We start from the raw sequence: 15,866 nt of genomic DNA on the forward strand, positions 1-15,866 counted from the left end.
TTATAGTACATCAATACAATTAATATGTTATAGTAGTACATCAATACAATTAATATGTTATAGTAGTACATCAATACAATTAATATGTTATAGTAGTACATCAATATTCTTCATATGTTATAGTAGTACATCAATATTCTTCATATGTTATAGTACATCAATACAATTAATATGTTATAGTAGTACATCAATATTCTTCATATGTTATAGTACATCAATATTCTTCATATGTTATAGTAGTACATCAATACAATTAATATGTTATAGTACATCAATACAATTAATATGTTATAGTAGTACATCAATATTCTTCATATGTTATAGTAGTACATCAATATTCTTCATATGTCATAGTAGTACATCAATACAATTAATATGTTATAGTAGTACATCAATACAATTAATATGTTATAGTAGTACATCAATACAATTAATGTTATAGTACTACCTCAATACAATTAATATGTTATAGTAGTACATCAATACAATTAATATGTCATAGTAGTACATCAATACAATTAATATGTTATAGTAGTACATCAATACAATTAATATGTTATAGTAGTACATCAATACAATTAATATGTTATAGTAGTACATCAATACAATTAATATGTTATAGTAGTACATCAATACAATTAATGTTATAGTAGTACATCAATACAATTAATATGTTATAGTAGTACATCAATATTCTTAATATGTCAGTAGTCCATCTATATCATGAATATAAAATATAAATCTATAAAGTCTAAATATACATTTCAAACTAAGGTTCTCAGGGCATAAAACACTCCACAGACACGGATTCAGAGTGAGTTTTTTTATTTATTATTATTTCAGTAAACAAACATGTCCATACAGCCATCTGCATGAGATATCAAGTGCGTTGACAGTCTGGCCTCTGCAGTGGTTCGTAACACACCCCCGACAGACTAAAAGGAGCATTTAGACTAACCAACCAAAAGAGACTGAAGCTTTGACTTTGGGACAACGGTACAGAACACATCAGGGTTTTTTATTTCAAAGTGACGTATGGTACACAGCCTTGGACAGGAGTATCATAAATACAGGCTTTTCTGTTCCCCTTCCCCTACCAGCAACTCCTGTTCCCCTCTCTCATCTTCCTCACCCCCCCTCCTCTTCCTCCTGGTGGTATTAACAGGGGTGATGGTCTGGTACTCGCTTCCTGCAAGGGGAAAGAGGGAGGAATCAGTAATAAAGGTGAATTACTACGTTTTACAGGAATGAAAACAACCTACTCACCATTTCAGAGCAGTAAGCAAATGATCAACGTACAAAATGAGAACAACTGCATTTGCAAAACATGTTTTTGACTGTCTACTGCAAAGCAGTTTGGGAAAACAAGGATGCTCTACTCTAGTCATGTGGTAGACTGCCATCTGTAGACTTGACCAATCAGAATGAACCAGGCATTGAGGATAGAAGCAGAATTACAAGGAACATTCTGGTAGCGGAAGATACTGGACCTGTTATCCCTCCATAACAGACAGGAGAACATTCTGGTAGTGGAAGACACTGGACCTGTTATCCCTCCATAACAGAAAGGAGAACATTCTGGTAGTGGAAGACACTGGACCTGTTATCCCTCCAGACAGGAGAACATTCTGGTAGTGGAAGACACTGGACCTGTTATCCCTCCATAACAGACAGGAGAACATTCTGGTAGTGGAAGACACTGGACCTGTTATCCCTCCAGACAGGAGAACATTCTGGTAGCGGAAGACACTGGACCTGTTATCCCTCCATAACAGACAGGAGAACATTCTGGTAGCGGAAGACACTGGACCTGTTATCCCTCCAGACAGCAGAACATTCTGGTAGCGGAAGACACTGGACCTGTTATCCCTCCATAACAGACAGGAGAACATTCTGGTAGTGGAAGACACTGGACCTGTTATCCCTCCAGACAGGAGAACATTCTGGTAGTGGAAGACACTGGACCTGTTATCCCTCCATAACAGACAGGAGAACATTCTGGTAGTGGAAGACACTGGACCTGTTATCCCTCCAGACAGCAGAACATTCTGGTAGTGGAAGACACTGGACCTGTTATCCCTCCATAACAGACAGCAGAACATTCTGGCAGTGGAAGACACTGGACCTGTTATCCCTCCAGACAGCAGAACATTCTGGTAGTGGAAGACACTGGACCTGTTATCCCTCCAGACAGCAGAACATTCTGGCAGTGGAAGACACTGGACCTGTTATCCCTCCATAACAGACAGGAGAACATTCTGGTAGTGGAAGACACTGGACCTGTTATCCCTCCAGACAGCAGAACATTCTGGTAGTGGAAGACACTGGACCTGTTATCCCTCCAGACAGCAGAACATTCTGGTAGTGGAAGACACTGGACCTGTTATCCCTCCAGACAGCAGAACATTCTGGCAGTGGAAGACACTGGACCTGTTATCCCTCCATAACAGACAGGAGAACATTCTGGTAGTGGAAGACACTGGACCTGTTATCCCTCCATAACAGACAGGAGAACATTCTGGTAGTGGAAGACACTGGACCTGTTATCCCTCCAGACAGCAGAACATTCTGGTAGTGGAAGACACTGGACCTGTTATCCCTCCAGACAGCAGAACATTCTGGTAGTGGAAGACACTGGACCTGTTATCCCTCCAGACAGCAGAACATTCTGGTAGTGGAAGACACTGGACCTGTTATCCCTCCAGACAGCAGAACATTCTGGTAGTGGAAGACACTGGACCTGTTATCCCTCCAGACAGCAGAACATTCTGGTAGTGGAAGACACTGGACCTGTTATCCCTCCATAACAGACAGGAGAACATTCTGGTAGTGGAAGACACTGGACCTGTTATCCCTCCATAACAGACAGGAGAACATTCTGGTAGTGGAAGACACTGGACCTGTTATCCCTCCATAACAGACAGGAGAACATTCTGGTAGTGGAAGACACTGGACCTGTTATCCCTCCATAACAGACAGGAGAACATTCTGGTAGTGGAAGACACTGGACCTGTTATCCCTCCATAACAGACAGGAGAACATTCTGGTAGTGGAAGACACTGGACCTGTTATCCCTCCAGACAGCAGAACATTCTGGTAGCGGAAGACACTGGACCTGTTATCCCTCCATAACAGACAGCAGAACATTCTGGTAGTGGAAGACACTGGACCTGTTATCCCTCCCAGACAGGAGAACATTCTGGTAGTGGAAGACACTGGACCTGTTATCCCTCCAGACAGGAGAACATTCTGGTAGTGGAAGACACTGGACCTGTTATCCCTCCAGACAGGAGAACATTCTGGTAGTGGAAGACACTGGACCTGTTATCCCTCCAGACAGGAGAACATTCTGGTAGTGGAAGACACTGGACCTGTTATCCCTCCATAACAGACAGGAGAACATTCTGGTAGTGGAAGACACTGGACCTGTTATCCCTCCAGACAGGAGAACATTCTGGTAGTGGAAGACACTGGACCTGTTATCCCTCCAGACAGGAGAACATTCTGGTAGTGGAAGACACTGGACCTGTTATCCCTCCAGACAGGAGAACATTCTGGTAGCGGAAGACACTGGACCTGTTATCCCTCCATAACAGACAGGAGAACATTCTGGTAGTGGAAGACACTGGACCTGTTATCCCTCCATAACAGACAGGAGAACATTCTGGTAGTGGAAGACACTGGACCTGTTATCCCTCCATAACAGACAGGAGAACATTCTGGTAGTGGAAGACACTGGACCTGTTATCCCTCCAGACAGCAGAACATTCTGGTAGTGGAAGACACTGGACCTGTTATCCCTCCATAACAGACAGGAGAACATTCTGGTAGTGGAAGACACTGGACCTGTTATCCCTCCATAACAGACAGGAGAACATTCTGGTAGTGGAAGACACTGGACCTGTTATCCCTCCATAACAGACAGGAGAACATTCTGGTAGTGGAAGACACTGGACCTGTTATCCCTCCATAACAGACAGGAGAACATTCTGGTAGTGGAAGACACTGGACCTGTTATCCCTCCATAACAGACAGGAGAACATTCTGGTAGTGGAAGACACTGGACCTGTTATCCCTCCATAACAGACAGGAGAACATTCTGGTAGTGGAAGACACTGGACCTGTTATCCCTCCAGACAGGAGAACATTCTGGTAGTGGAAGACACTGGACCTGTTATCCCTCCAGACAGGAGAACATTCTGGTAGTGGAAGACACTGGACCTGTTATCCCTCCATAACAGACAGGAGAACAGGGAGACAGCGTGCATGCCAGGAATGGAGGTTTAAGTCAGGCATTTGACTGCACCTACAGCAAGGATTTCTGGGATATCTGGAACAATAAAAGAGAGCTGCAGGGTGTGTGTGTGTCAGGTGTTGGTCCTCACCTGGGCGCAGCCTTGATGATGTTGTCGACACGGAGGATCATCTCTGCAGCCTCGGCAGCAGACAGCAGAACCTGCCTCTTGACCTGGAAGCTCTCCGTCACCCCCATCTCTGACATGTCACCGATGGTACCCTGGTTCATATCTGAGGGACCCGGGGACACACACACACACACACACACACACACACACACACACACACACACACACACACACACACACACACACACACACACGAGCCTAAGTGTGATGGTGTGATGTATCGGATTCACATATTCAATCTGTTTTAATTAATCTGGCCCCGTTCAAATAAAATGACTACAAGAAGAAGAAAAAAAAAAGGTCACAGGTCAAAAGGAAGGAGAATGAGGCACATGCCAAAAGCCCGGTTTGAAACATCTAGGAGAGCGGAGGTGTCCTGAGACGGTACTCACTCAGACCCATGGTGGTTTTCCCCTCCTGGTGAGCAGCTCTCAGCTGGGCCACCAGATCGGCGCTGTCGTAGCCGGCGTTGTCTGCGATGATGGTGGGCAGCATCCGAAGAGCTTTGGCGAAGGACTCCATGGCCACAGCCTCTTTGCCCGGTGTCCTGAGAGCCAGGTCTGTCACCACCTTGGCCATCAGCATCTCAGAGCAGCCTGGAGGGACAGCAGAGTGGTGATTCTCACACTGGGTTCAGACAGTAGGGGGGCTGTGTTGAGCTTGTTGTTGGACTTTCAGCCTGTTATTTCCCCACAGTATCCATGTAGATGGGCAGTGTGTGTGTGTGTGTAGACCTCACCTCCTCCGTAGACGGTACGTGTCTCCTTGACGGTCTGAGCCAGGACACACAGGGCATCGTGGAGAGACCTCTCGGCCTCGTCCAGGATCTGCTGTGTGGCTCCACGCAGCACCACGGTACACGCCTCACCTGGGAGAGGCAAAGATGGTCAGGACTTACAATCCAGAGAAAACACGAGGAGGATAAATCCCTGACCATCAAGCCGTTATCCTCCTATAAACCTCAGAAGTATAAACCATTTGTAAGTCAGCCGTTGTATCACTGACCCATGGCCACTCAACCACACTTCTGTATTAAAGAATATTTCATTCAGATCTAGGATGTGTTATTTATGTTCCCTTTATGTTTTTGAGCAGTATATGTGTATATATATATATATACACACACAGTCCACTAGTTTTGTGCACAGACGCAACATTGGCTGTAATGAAGGTGTCATGAAGCCAGTTTGCTGCGTCGACCTGTTTTTCATTTAGGAGGTTATTAACCAGTAATAACAGCACAGTGTGAAGCTGCTACACCTTCTCAATCCTCCCAGAGCCCCTACACACGCACACACACACCTCACCTGGGAGAGGCAAAGATGGTCAGGACTTACAATCCAGAGAAAACACGAGGAGGATAAATCCCTGACCATCAAGCCGTTATCCTCCTATAAACCTCAGAAGTATAACCCATTTGTAAGTCAGCCGTTGTATCACTGACCCATGGCCACTCCTGAGAAGTGGATCAGAGTGTCCTCGCCGATCATCACCTCCTCGATCAGCTTGCAGTGGCCCAACTTCACCAGCTCGGGGTGGTCGAAGGTGGACGTGATCTCTCCCCCCGTGACGAGAGCCAGGCGCTCCACTCCGGAGAAGTCTGCGTGTTCTATGGCCATGACGCCTGCCGCAGCAAACAGCTGCTCTGGGTAGTTGTAGATCAGCTGTCTGGTGATCAATCCTTATTGATTACTACATTACTACATTACTACATTACTACATTACTACATTACTACATTACTACATTACTCACATCACTGGAAAAACCCTTGATGAATAGGTGAACTTGTACTTAGTACATGTGTGTGTGTGTGTGGTGTAGTGTGGTGTAGTGTGGTGTAGTGTGGTGTAGTGTGGTGTAGTGTGGTGTAGTGGTGTAGTGTGGTGTAGTGTGGTGTGGTGTGGTGTGGTGTGGTGTGGTGTGGTGTAGTGTGGTGTACGTGTGGTAGTATGTGCGTGGGGTGTGTGGTGTAGTGTGGTGTAGTGTGGTGTAGTGTGGTGTGGTGTGGTGTAGTGTGGTGTAGTGTGGTGTAGTGTGGTGTAGTGTGGTGTAGTGTGGTGTAGTGTGGTGTAGTGTGGTGTAGTGTGGTGTAGTGTGGTGTAGTGTGGTGTAGTGTGGTGTAGTGTGGTGTACGTGTGGTGTACGTGTGTGTAGTATGTGCGTGGGGTGTGTGTGTGTAGTGTGGTGTAGTGTGGTGTAGTGTGGTGTAGTGTGGTGTGGTGTGGTGTAGTGTGGTGTGTGTGGTGTAGTGTGGTGTAGTGTGGTGTAGTGTGGTGTAGTGTGGTGTAGTGTGGTGTATGTAGTGTGTGTGTGTGTGGTGTAGTGTGGTGTAGTGTGGTGTACGTGTGTACTTAGTATGTGCGTGGGTGTGTGTGTGTGTGTATGTACTAGTGTGGTGTAGTGTGGTGTAGTGTGGTGTAGTGTGGTGTAGTGTGGTGTAGTGTGGTGTAGTGTGGTGTAGTGTGGTGTAGTGTGGTGTAGTGTGGTGTAGTGTGGTGTGTACTTAGTATGTGCGTGGGGTGTGTGTGTGTATGTACTTAGTAGTGTGGTGTGTGTGGTGTAGTGTGGTGTAGTGTGGTGTAGTGTGGTGTAGTGTGGTGTAGTGTGGTGTAGTGTGGTGTAGTGTGGTGTAGTGTGGTGTAGTGTGTGTGTGTGGTGTAGTGTGGTGTAGTGTGGTGTAGTGTGGTGTAGTGTGGTGTGTGTAGTGTGGTGTGTGTGGTGTAGTGTGGTGTACTGTGTGTACTTAGTATGTGCGTGGGGTGTGTGTGTGTAGTGTGGTGTACTTAGTAGTGTGTGTAGTGTGTAGTGTGGTGTGGTGTAGTGTGGTGTAGTGTGGTGTAGTGTGGTGTGTGTGGTGTAGTGGTGTGGTGTGGTGTAGTGTGGTGTGGTGTAGTGTGGTGTGTGGTGTGGTAGTGTGGTGTGTGGTGTAGTGTGGTGTAGTGTGGTGTAGTGTGGTGTAGTGTGGTGTAGTGTGGTGTAGTGTGGTGTAGTGTGGTGTAGTGTGGTGTAGTGTGGTGTGTGTATGTACTTAGTATGTGCGTGGGGTGTGTGTGTGTGTGTGTGTGTGTGTATGTACTTAGTACGTGTGTGTGGTGTAGTGTGTGTGTGTGTATGTACTTAGTGTGTGCGTGGGGTGTGTGTGTAGTGTGTGTGTGTGTATGTACTTAGTGTGTGGAGTGTGGTGTAGTGTGGTGTGTGTATGTACTTAGTGTGTGTGTGTGGTGTAGTGTGGTGTGCGTATGTACTTAGTATGTGCGTGGGGTGTGTGTGTGGTGTGTGTGTGTGTATGTACTTAGTACGTGTGTGTGTGGTGTGTTTGTGGTGTGTGGTGTGTATGTACTTAGTGTGTGTGTGTGGTGTAGTGTGGTGTGTGTATGTACTTAGTGTGTGTGTGTGGTGTAGTGTGGTGTGTGTATGTACTTAGTGTGTGTGTGTGGTGTAGTGTGGTGTGTGTATGTACTTAGTGTGTGTGTGTGGTGTAGTGTGGTGTGTGTATGTACTTAGTGTGTGTGTGTGGTGTAGTGTGGTGTGTGTATGTACTTAGTGTGTGTGTGTGGTGTAGTGTGGTGTGTGTATGTACTTAGTGTGTGTGTGTGGTGTAGTGTGGTGTAGTGTATGTACTTAGTACATGCGTGTGTGTGTGGTGTAGTGTGGTGTGCGTATGTACTTAGTACATGCGTTGGGGTGTGTGTGGTGTAGTGTGGTGTACGTGTGTACTTAGTATGTGCGTGGGGTGTGTGTGTGTGTATGTACTTAGTACGTGTGTGTGTGGTGTGTTTGTGGTGTGTATGTACTTAGTACATGTGTGTGTGTGCGTGTGTGGTGTGTGTACATGGTACGTGCGTGTGGTGTGTGTGTGTATGTACTTAGTACGTGCGTGTGTGTGTGGGGTGGTGTGTGTGGGGTGGTGTGTGTGTGTGGTGTGGTGTGTGTGTATGTATGTACTTAGTACGTGCGTGTGTGTGTGTGTGGGGTGGTGTGGTGTGTGTGTGTGTACCTGTTGATGAAGCAGTTGATCCCGTGCTTGAGGATCCGTTCCACCTTCTCCTTCATCTTCTCCTTCTCAGCCATCTCTATCTCCGCCACCTTGGCCGTGGAGTCCACACGCACTCTGGAGCCGAAGATCTGACACAAGACCACACAGCTGGTTGGTTACAAACGGAAAGGGGGATTTTCACAACACTTCTTAAGAGGCTAATAGGAGATAGTAGGGATGAATATCAGGGACGGATTTAAATCAGATTCACTCAGCTGGAATTTAAAAACAAAAACATGTTCCCTGTTGTTTTTCCAAAGAGGAAAATTGGAACAGGAGTTTACAGTTGACTTCCTGATTTGATAAAGAATTGCTGGTCTGTAACCCTGAGAGCAAATAAAAAGGGCAAACCTTGATCTTATCGGTGTCCATGCCAGTGTTGGAGATGAGGATGTTGACGTTCTCCAGCCTCTTGGGCTGGTTCACACCAATCTTCTTGTCCAGCAGAAAGCCTAGCGAGACAACCAACACATGAAGCTACATTAAAACACAACACAGAGTAGATGTTAGAACAATCTGTCCTCTAACTAAGAGAGTGGTTTATTATAATTAATGTTCACACACACACACACACACATATATATATCACACACACACACACACATATATATACCCACATATACACTGCTCAAAAAAATAAAGGGAACACTTAAACAACACAATGTAACTCCAAGTCAATCACATTTCTGTATTTAATAAGAATATTTCATTCAGATCTAGGATGTGTTATTTTAGTGTTCCCTTTATTTTTTTGAGCAGTGTATATATAATATATATTACACACAGTCCACTAGTTTTGTGCACAGACGCAACATTGGCTGTAATGAAGGTCTCATGAAGCCAGTTTGCTGAGTCGACCTGATTTTCATGTAGGAGGTTATTAACCAGTAATAACAGCACAGTGTGAAGCTGCTACACCTTCTCAATCCTCCTAGAGCCCCTACACACGCACAGCTCTGGGTCAGACTAGAGCTCTTTAGACCTCTTCATTAGGTCACACCGTAGCAAAGGTTTAGCAACGTGAACCCCCCCGACAACGTTTCTTATTGGTCATCTTCAGGTAATCCCTCCCCGTTTCAGTCAGTTTTATTTCCGTTTGGTACCCGAATGAATATGACCCAGATGAGACCAACTGCTGTTTTCTGTCAGAGGCAGAGAATATGCATCAGCCTCCCCAGTGGTCTCACCCTCGTCCAGGTAGGAGTCGATGAGGCTGCCTCCGAGCTTCTTGATGACGTGGATGGCCTCCAGGTTACCGGAGCTCTTCAGCCGGAGCACAGCCTCCACAGCCAGCTTGGCAAAGTGGTCCTTGTGGTGGGTCAGCAGCTTGGACGACAGGGTGGTGCGGGAGATGTTCAGGAGGTCCTCCTGGAACTTCACCTGGTCGTTACTGAGGGGGAGAATAAACAGGAGGAGAGGGAGAATAAACAAGAGGAGAGGGAGAATAAACAAGAGGAGAGGGAGAATAAACAGGAGGGAGGAGGAGAATAAACAGGAGGGAGGAGGAGAATAAACAGGAGGGAGGAGGAGAATAAACAGGAGGGAGGAGGAGAATAAACAGGAGGGAGGAGGAGAATAAACAGGAGGGAGGAGGAGAATAAACAGGAGGGAGGAGGAGAATAAACAGGAGGGAGGAGGAGAATAAACAGGAGGGAGGAGGAGAATAAACAGGAGGAGGAGAATAAACAGGAGGAGGAGGAGAATAAACAGGAGGAGGAGGAGAATAAACAGGAGGAGGAGGAGAATAAACAGGAGGAGGAGGAGAATAAACAGGAGGAGGAGGAGAATAAACAGGAGGAGGAGGGGAATAAACAGGGGGAGGAGGGGAATAAACAGGAGGGGGGGTAGGATGGTATTTTTCACAGCTTAGCAATGTGTGTAGTCTTTCTTTATGCTTTTGGATGGGTGATTACTCATCTATGTAAGAGCCTATTAAGAACGTATAACATCTCATGACATTAGCGGAGTTGTGTGATAGAGACCTCGTAGTTAAACATGACATCTAGAAATGCTTCATCATTGAAGGCCTACCCATGATCCACAGCAGCCTCCTTCAGAGCCTGGCGGGCTGCCTGGGTGGCCTTCCTCCAGCCAGAGATTATGATCTGGGGGTGGATCTTCTTGGCGATGAGGAGCTCAGCTTCCTAAAAGACAAGACACCAGGGTTGTATTCATTTGGGTACACCGTAGAAAACCCATTTTGCAACGAAAAAAAAAAAAAAAAAAAAAAAACATGCATTTGTTATTGGATCGTTGATAACTTAAGGAAGTATCACCAAGACAACACACTACAGCTGGTGTTGATAACGGTTTTACTCCCAGGAGTTAATCTCTTCACAACAGACTGCGATGTGAAATACAGTATTAGCTAGATGTGCTGAAGAGGGTGATTAAGGGTTGTTAAGTAAATCATCCACTCTTACCCTGAGCAGTTCAGCAGCCAATACCGTGACAGAGGTGGTGCCATCTCCAACCTCATCATCCTGGGTCTTGGACATGTCTGGAAGACAGAAGGACTAAAGGATCAGAGAGGGTCTTGGACATGTCTGGAAGACAGAAGGTGTAAAGGATCAGAGAGGGTCTAGGACATGTCTGGAAGACAGGAGGACTAAAGGACCAGAGAGGGTCTTGGACATGTCTGGAAGACAGAAGGTGTAAAGGATCAGAGAGGGTCTAGGACATGTCTGGAAGACAGAAGGTGTAAAGGATCAGAGAGGGTCTAGGACATGTCTGGAAGAAAGGAGGACTAAAGGACCAGAGAGGGTCTAGGACATGTCTGGAAGACAGAAGGTGTAAAGGATCAGAGAGGGTCTAGGACATGTCTGGAAGACAGAAGGTGTAAAGGATCAGAGAGGGTCTAGGACATGTCTGGAAGACAGAAGGTGTAAAGGATCAGAGAGGGTCTAGGACATGTCTGGAAGACAGGAGGACTAAAGGACCAGAGAGGACAACAACAGTGTCCAGAAAGACAGCATAGCAGAGGGCCACTGCCTTGGGGAGCAGCATTATACCGTGTGAAGGCCTTTCATATTTCCCTACAGCCACATAGTTCAACTGGTGAACACAACACTCACCAACCAGAGAAATACACAACGCAGAGGTCAAGAGGAGGAAAAGTCAGAGTAATAACGATCAATGGAAATAGTGTTTTTATGTAATAGGGGATTAACGATCAATGGAAATAGTGTTTTTATGTAATAGGGGATTAACGACCAATGGAAATAGTGTTTTTTATGTAATAGGGGATTAACGATCAATGGGTCAGAGACATGGGAGGAATTTCAGTCCGGGACTCATAGCTACATGGCAAGTTCTCATTGGTCCAAATTGTTTATACATTGAACCTGAAATAGGATACTTGTTATTTAGCCATGGGCCCAGTTTCATTTCAGGGAATTATAATTCCTCAACCACAGGCTAGGGCTGGGTTATGAAGTACATCCTGTCCCCTTGTTCTGTGGGGAGAATTACAGGAGAGAATCACTGAGGACAGGGGAGAATGAACAATTCCTCTTTGAATAAATCCTATTCTCCTCCCCCTGATTTGCTTTGGGGTCCGTGTTATTTAAGAGTAACATCAACTGCTAACACTGGTGAACATCAAAACTCACCAACCAACACTTTGGCAGCGGGGTTGTCCACTCCGATGGCTTTGAGGATGGTGGCCCCATCATTGGTGACTGTAACAGTTCCCTCCCTGCCACCTCCGATAAGGATCTTGTCCTGCAAGGTTGTTATTTATTTATATATATATATATATTTTTTATTTAACCAGGTGGGCCAGTTGAGAACAAGTTCTCATTTACAACTGCAACCTGGCCAAGAGAAAGCAACACAGTGCGACAGAAACAATACAGAGTTACACATAAACAAACGTACAGTCAATAACACATTAGAAACATCTATGTACAGTGTGTGCAAATGTAGTAAGATTTGGGAGGTAAGGCAATAAATAGGCCATAATACAAAATACAATTTAGCATTAACACTAGAGATACTGGGGTGCAAACGAGCAAAAATAAAGAAATAACAATTTGGGGATGAGGTAGTTGGGTGGGCTATTTACAGATGGGCTGTGTTCAGGTGCAGTGATCGGTAAGCTGCTCTGACAGCTGATGCTTAAAGTTGTTGAGGGAGATATAAGTCTCCAGCTTGATGACTTTTGCAATTCGTTCCAGTCATTGGCAGCAGAGAACTGGAAGGAAAGGCGGCCAAAGGGGGCGTTGGCTTTGGGGACGGACAGTCAATGTGAGTTTGAGCCATGCAAACTATACCTTTGTTCTAGTTGAGTTTATCAAGTCACTTAGGGATTGTTTCTTTTTGTGTTTGTTAGTATAATTGTTCATAATTGGGAATTTGGTATGAATAATTAATTGATGTCAATGACAGACTTGCTGAGTGATGCATACCATTCCTTTTGGTCCCAAGGTACTCTTCACCAGATCTCCAATGGCGATGGCACCGATGAAGGACGACTGGAGAAAACCCAAAACATTAGTGTAGCACGATATACCGGTAATATCACAGGACCAAAACATCAGTGTAGCACGATATACCGGTAATATCACAGGACCAAAACATCAGTGTAGCACGATATACCGGTAATATTACAGTACCATAACATTAGTGTAGCACGATATACCGGTAATATCACAGTACCAAAACAGTGTAGCAGAATATACCGGTAATATCACAGTACCAAAACATTAGTGTAGCAGAATATACCGGTAATATCACAGTACCAAAACAGTGTAGCAGAATATACCGGTAATATCACAGTACCATAACATTAGTGTAGCACGATATACCGGTAATATCACAGTACCAAAACAGTGTAGCAGAATATACCGGTAATATCACAGTACCAAAACGTTTTATGAATCCAACATTTTAGAATACTTGAATAGCGTAGTACCATTTCATATGATACTACCACATTTTAGAATACTTGAATAGCGTACAACCATTTCATATGATACTACCACATTTTTCAGCCCTACAACTGACACCTGTAATGTTAATAAAGCCAGTTTTGTATTTTATTTTTTAAACAGCCACTAGTCTCTTGTATGTGCTGGTTCAATAATGTCCACTTGACTTTCATGCACATATCAGGTGTGGGAGCTGCAGTTTGTCAGCTGCATCCTCTTCCAGCCATCACTCATCTGTGCGTGTTAGCGGTTGAGAGGACGATGCGCGTGTTAGCGGTTGAGAGGACGATGCGCGTGTTAGCGGTTGAGAGAACGATGCGCGTGTTAGCGGTTGAGAGAACGATGCGCGTGTTAGCGGTTGAGAGAACGATGCGCGTGTTAGCGGTTGAGAGAACGATGCGCGTGTTAGCGGTTGAGAGAACGATGCGCGTGTTAGCGGTTGAGAGGACGATGCGCGTGTTAGCGGTTGAGAGGACGATGCGCGTGTTAGCGGTTGAGAGGACGATGCGCGTGTTAGCGGTTGAGAGAACGATGCGCGTGTTAGCGGCAGAGGGAACGATGCAAGTGTTAGCGGCAGAGAGAACGATGTGCGTGTGAGTGTTTCTGAGAGGGAGGTTTCAGGCAGTGTTTTCTCCTTACTGCTAAGATGACATCCAGATCATTATGCATGTATATTCCTTCCTCCCATTCCTCCAATCAGATCACAGATCGGTCTTTGCCAATATGAGCAAATCAGCTGTTCTATGCCGTATTCTATTATACAGTGTGAAGTTAAATTCTATGTGTTGTTCTGAGTAGAGGTGTGAATATCAGTGACATATGTTTGCGTGTAGCACGTGTATAATGTTTAGAATATGGGAACAAGAGTCGGAGGGAAGGGACAAACAGGACATTAGGCCACTGAAATGTTTCCCCTGTGGTATCGCGATACTTGGCCTGGTACCGTTGGCCTGGTACCGTATGTAAAATGTTGGTATCGTGACAACATTACAAAACATTGTTATAAATGAATGGTACAGTAGAAAAGCAACTATTAATGTAGAATAATATAAAGGGAAAGGGGGATAATATACTAATGTAACATAAACATCACAGAGCACTCAACTCACCAGACGGGCGGTCTCAGCTTTCTCCTCGTCAGCTCCTTGTCTGAAGATGTTCACTGGGGCCATGGATAGGGACGCCTGCAAGACAGGTTAGGATCTCAGACAACGCAATCTTGCCAGAGTCACACACCCCTCAGACAACGCAATCTTGCCAGAGTCACACACCCGACGCAATGCAAACTGGTGAATGCTTGTGTAAAGTTACATCTTTTGACAATCTCTATGATAATAAATTAATTAGGTCAAAGAAATATACATAATTATGGTAGTGTCAAGATGACGAACATGTGTAAGAAGCCAAGGGCTGCTGACATAATTTGACAGTTGATGTGAATGATGCATTGAAATGTCTAGACTCATGCTTACATTTGTGTCAAATCAACAACAAAATGTTTTATTATCAAACTCAAAACTGTACATCGCCGACCATACATGGTCATAGGTGGACTTGTATGTCTGAACAGCAGTAGCATGGCGCTGTAACAAGGACCAGTTGATGACTCCACCCACTGCTCCTAAGAAACCGCTAGAAGCTTTGTGGCCCAAACTAAGTGCGTTTTGACAAACGCTATAGCTAGCCATGTAGCCTTCCTAGTTGTGTCTGTGCAAGAACATGAAAACTTCGAAATTTGTCGTGTCATGCTACTGTTAGATGGCCAAGCCCAACAATTAGTTAGCTAACTACAAATCTAGGGATACTGACGGGAGACAATGTAGCTTAGCTCGTTAGCTCAACCCCTTAGCAAGTTGCAATAAATAATAACTACTGCTACGTTCATTCAAAGTTAATCTGGTTTCAGGTGAAAATGAATTGTTTCTACATCAGGCTTGATTTTTCTGTTGATCACATAATGCCATCCACATAAAATTACCACATGACGCTATTAGCTAACCGGCTACCTTAGCATGCTAGCTAACTAGTTGGCTGCGTCCAGGACCCATGTGCTTCCTCGGTCAACGTTACACCCGTCAGAAATAAAGAAATGAACAAAAACCCATATTTATGCAAGATACTGCAAGTTTAAGATAATGTTGTTTTTACTCAGTGTAGTTAACGATTACAATAATGTCGTTGAAATAAAAATGTTTATAAACGGAACAAAGAGGTTCGCTTACCATGATTTCTGTGAGTTGATAGCGGACGCCTTGCACGCACCGGGAAGGAACAGATAGGAGTGACGCAGCTACGTAAGGACACGCCAGAGCAAAGGTGCATTCGATTTTGTAGCCCCGGGGGGCAGCGTTTGCACTTTTGGTACAATATCTCTCCTCTCTGCTGATCCGGCATTTAGGATGCGCTAAATAAAATACACCTAATTTAGAGAGTATTTTGCAGATTGTGCGAATTCACTGCACACCCCTCTCTTC

General features: G+C 45.0%; 1 protein-coding gene and 2 non-coding genes across 50 annotated transcripts; all 3 read right to left on the reverse strand.

Annotated features, from left to right (window-relative positions):
• Positions 1–808: 808 nt before the first annotated feature.
• cct2 (chaperonin containing TCP1, subunit 2 (beta)) lies at positions 809–15,757 on the reverse strand. 48 transcript variants are annotated; one of them, XM_052509838.1, is made up of 18 exons: positions 15,615–15,757; positions 14,502–14,576; positions 12,871–12,936; positions 12,073–12,184; positions 10,885–10,961; positions 10,493–10,605; positions 9,649–9,851; positions 8,813–8,913; positions 8,423–8,550; positions 5,869–6,092; positions 5,164–5,292; positions 4,817–5,020; positions 3,577–4,527; positions 3,222–3,526; positions 2,741–3,065; positions 1,861–1,915; positions 1,756–1,810; positions 809–1,545 (listed from the first exon to the last, which is right to left on the reverse strand). In XM_052509838.1, exons 1-13 carry the CDS (start codon positions 15,615–15,617, stop codon positions 4,382–4,384), a joined length of 1,581 nt encoding a protein of 526 aa, XP_052365798.1. In that variant the 5' UTR covers positions 15,618–15,757; the 3' UTR covers positions 809–1,545; positions 1,756–1,810; positions 1,861–1,915; positions 2,741–3,065; positions 3,222–3,526; positions 3,577–4,381. The 48 variants fall into 48 exon arrangements, with proteins under 48 accessions (XP_052365798.1, XP_052365794.1, XP_052365791.1 ...); XM_052509834.1 differs by having other exon boundaries at positions 2,691–3,065; XM_052509831.1 differs by having other exon boundaries at positions 2,641–3,065.
• Positions 5,558–5,699, reverse strand: LOC127925073 (small nucleolar RNA SNORA47). Its single transcript, XR_008119641.1, has one exon. It is a non-coding gene; the product is annotated as a small nucleolar RNA SNORA47 (small nucleolar RNA).
• LOC127925074 (small nucleolar RNA SNORA47) lies at positions 9,253–9,394 on the reverse strand. The gene has a single exon (XR_008119642.1). It is a non-coding gene; the product is annotated as a small nucleolar RNA SNORA47 (small nucleolar RNA).
• Positions 15,758–15,866: the final 109 nt, after the last annotated feature.

This window comes from Oncorhynchus keta, unplaced genomic scaffold, assembly GCF_023373465.1.
Source record: "Oncorhynchus keta strain PuntledgeMale-10-30-2019 unplaced genomic scaffold, Oket_V2 Un_contig_5015_pilon_pilon, whole genome shotgun sequence".
NCBI classification, from domain to species: Eukaryota; Metazoa; Chordata; class Actinopteri; order Salmoniformes; family Salmonidae; genus Oncorhynchus; species Oncorhynchus keta.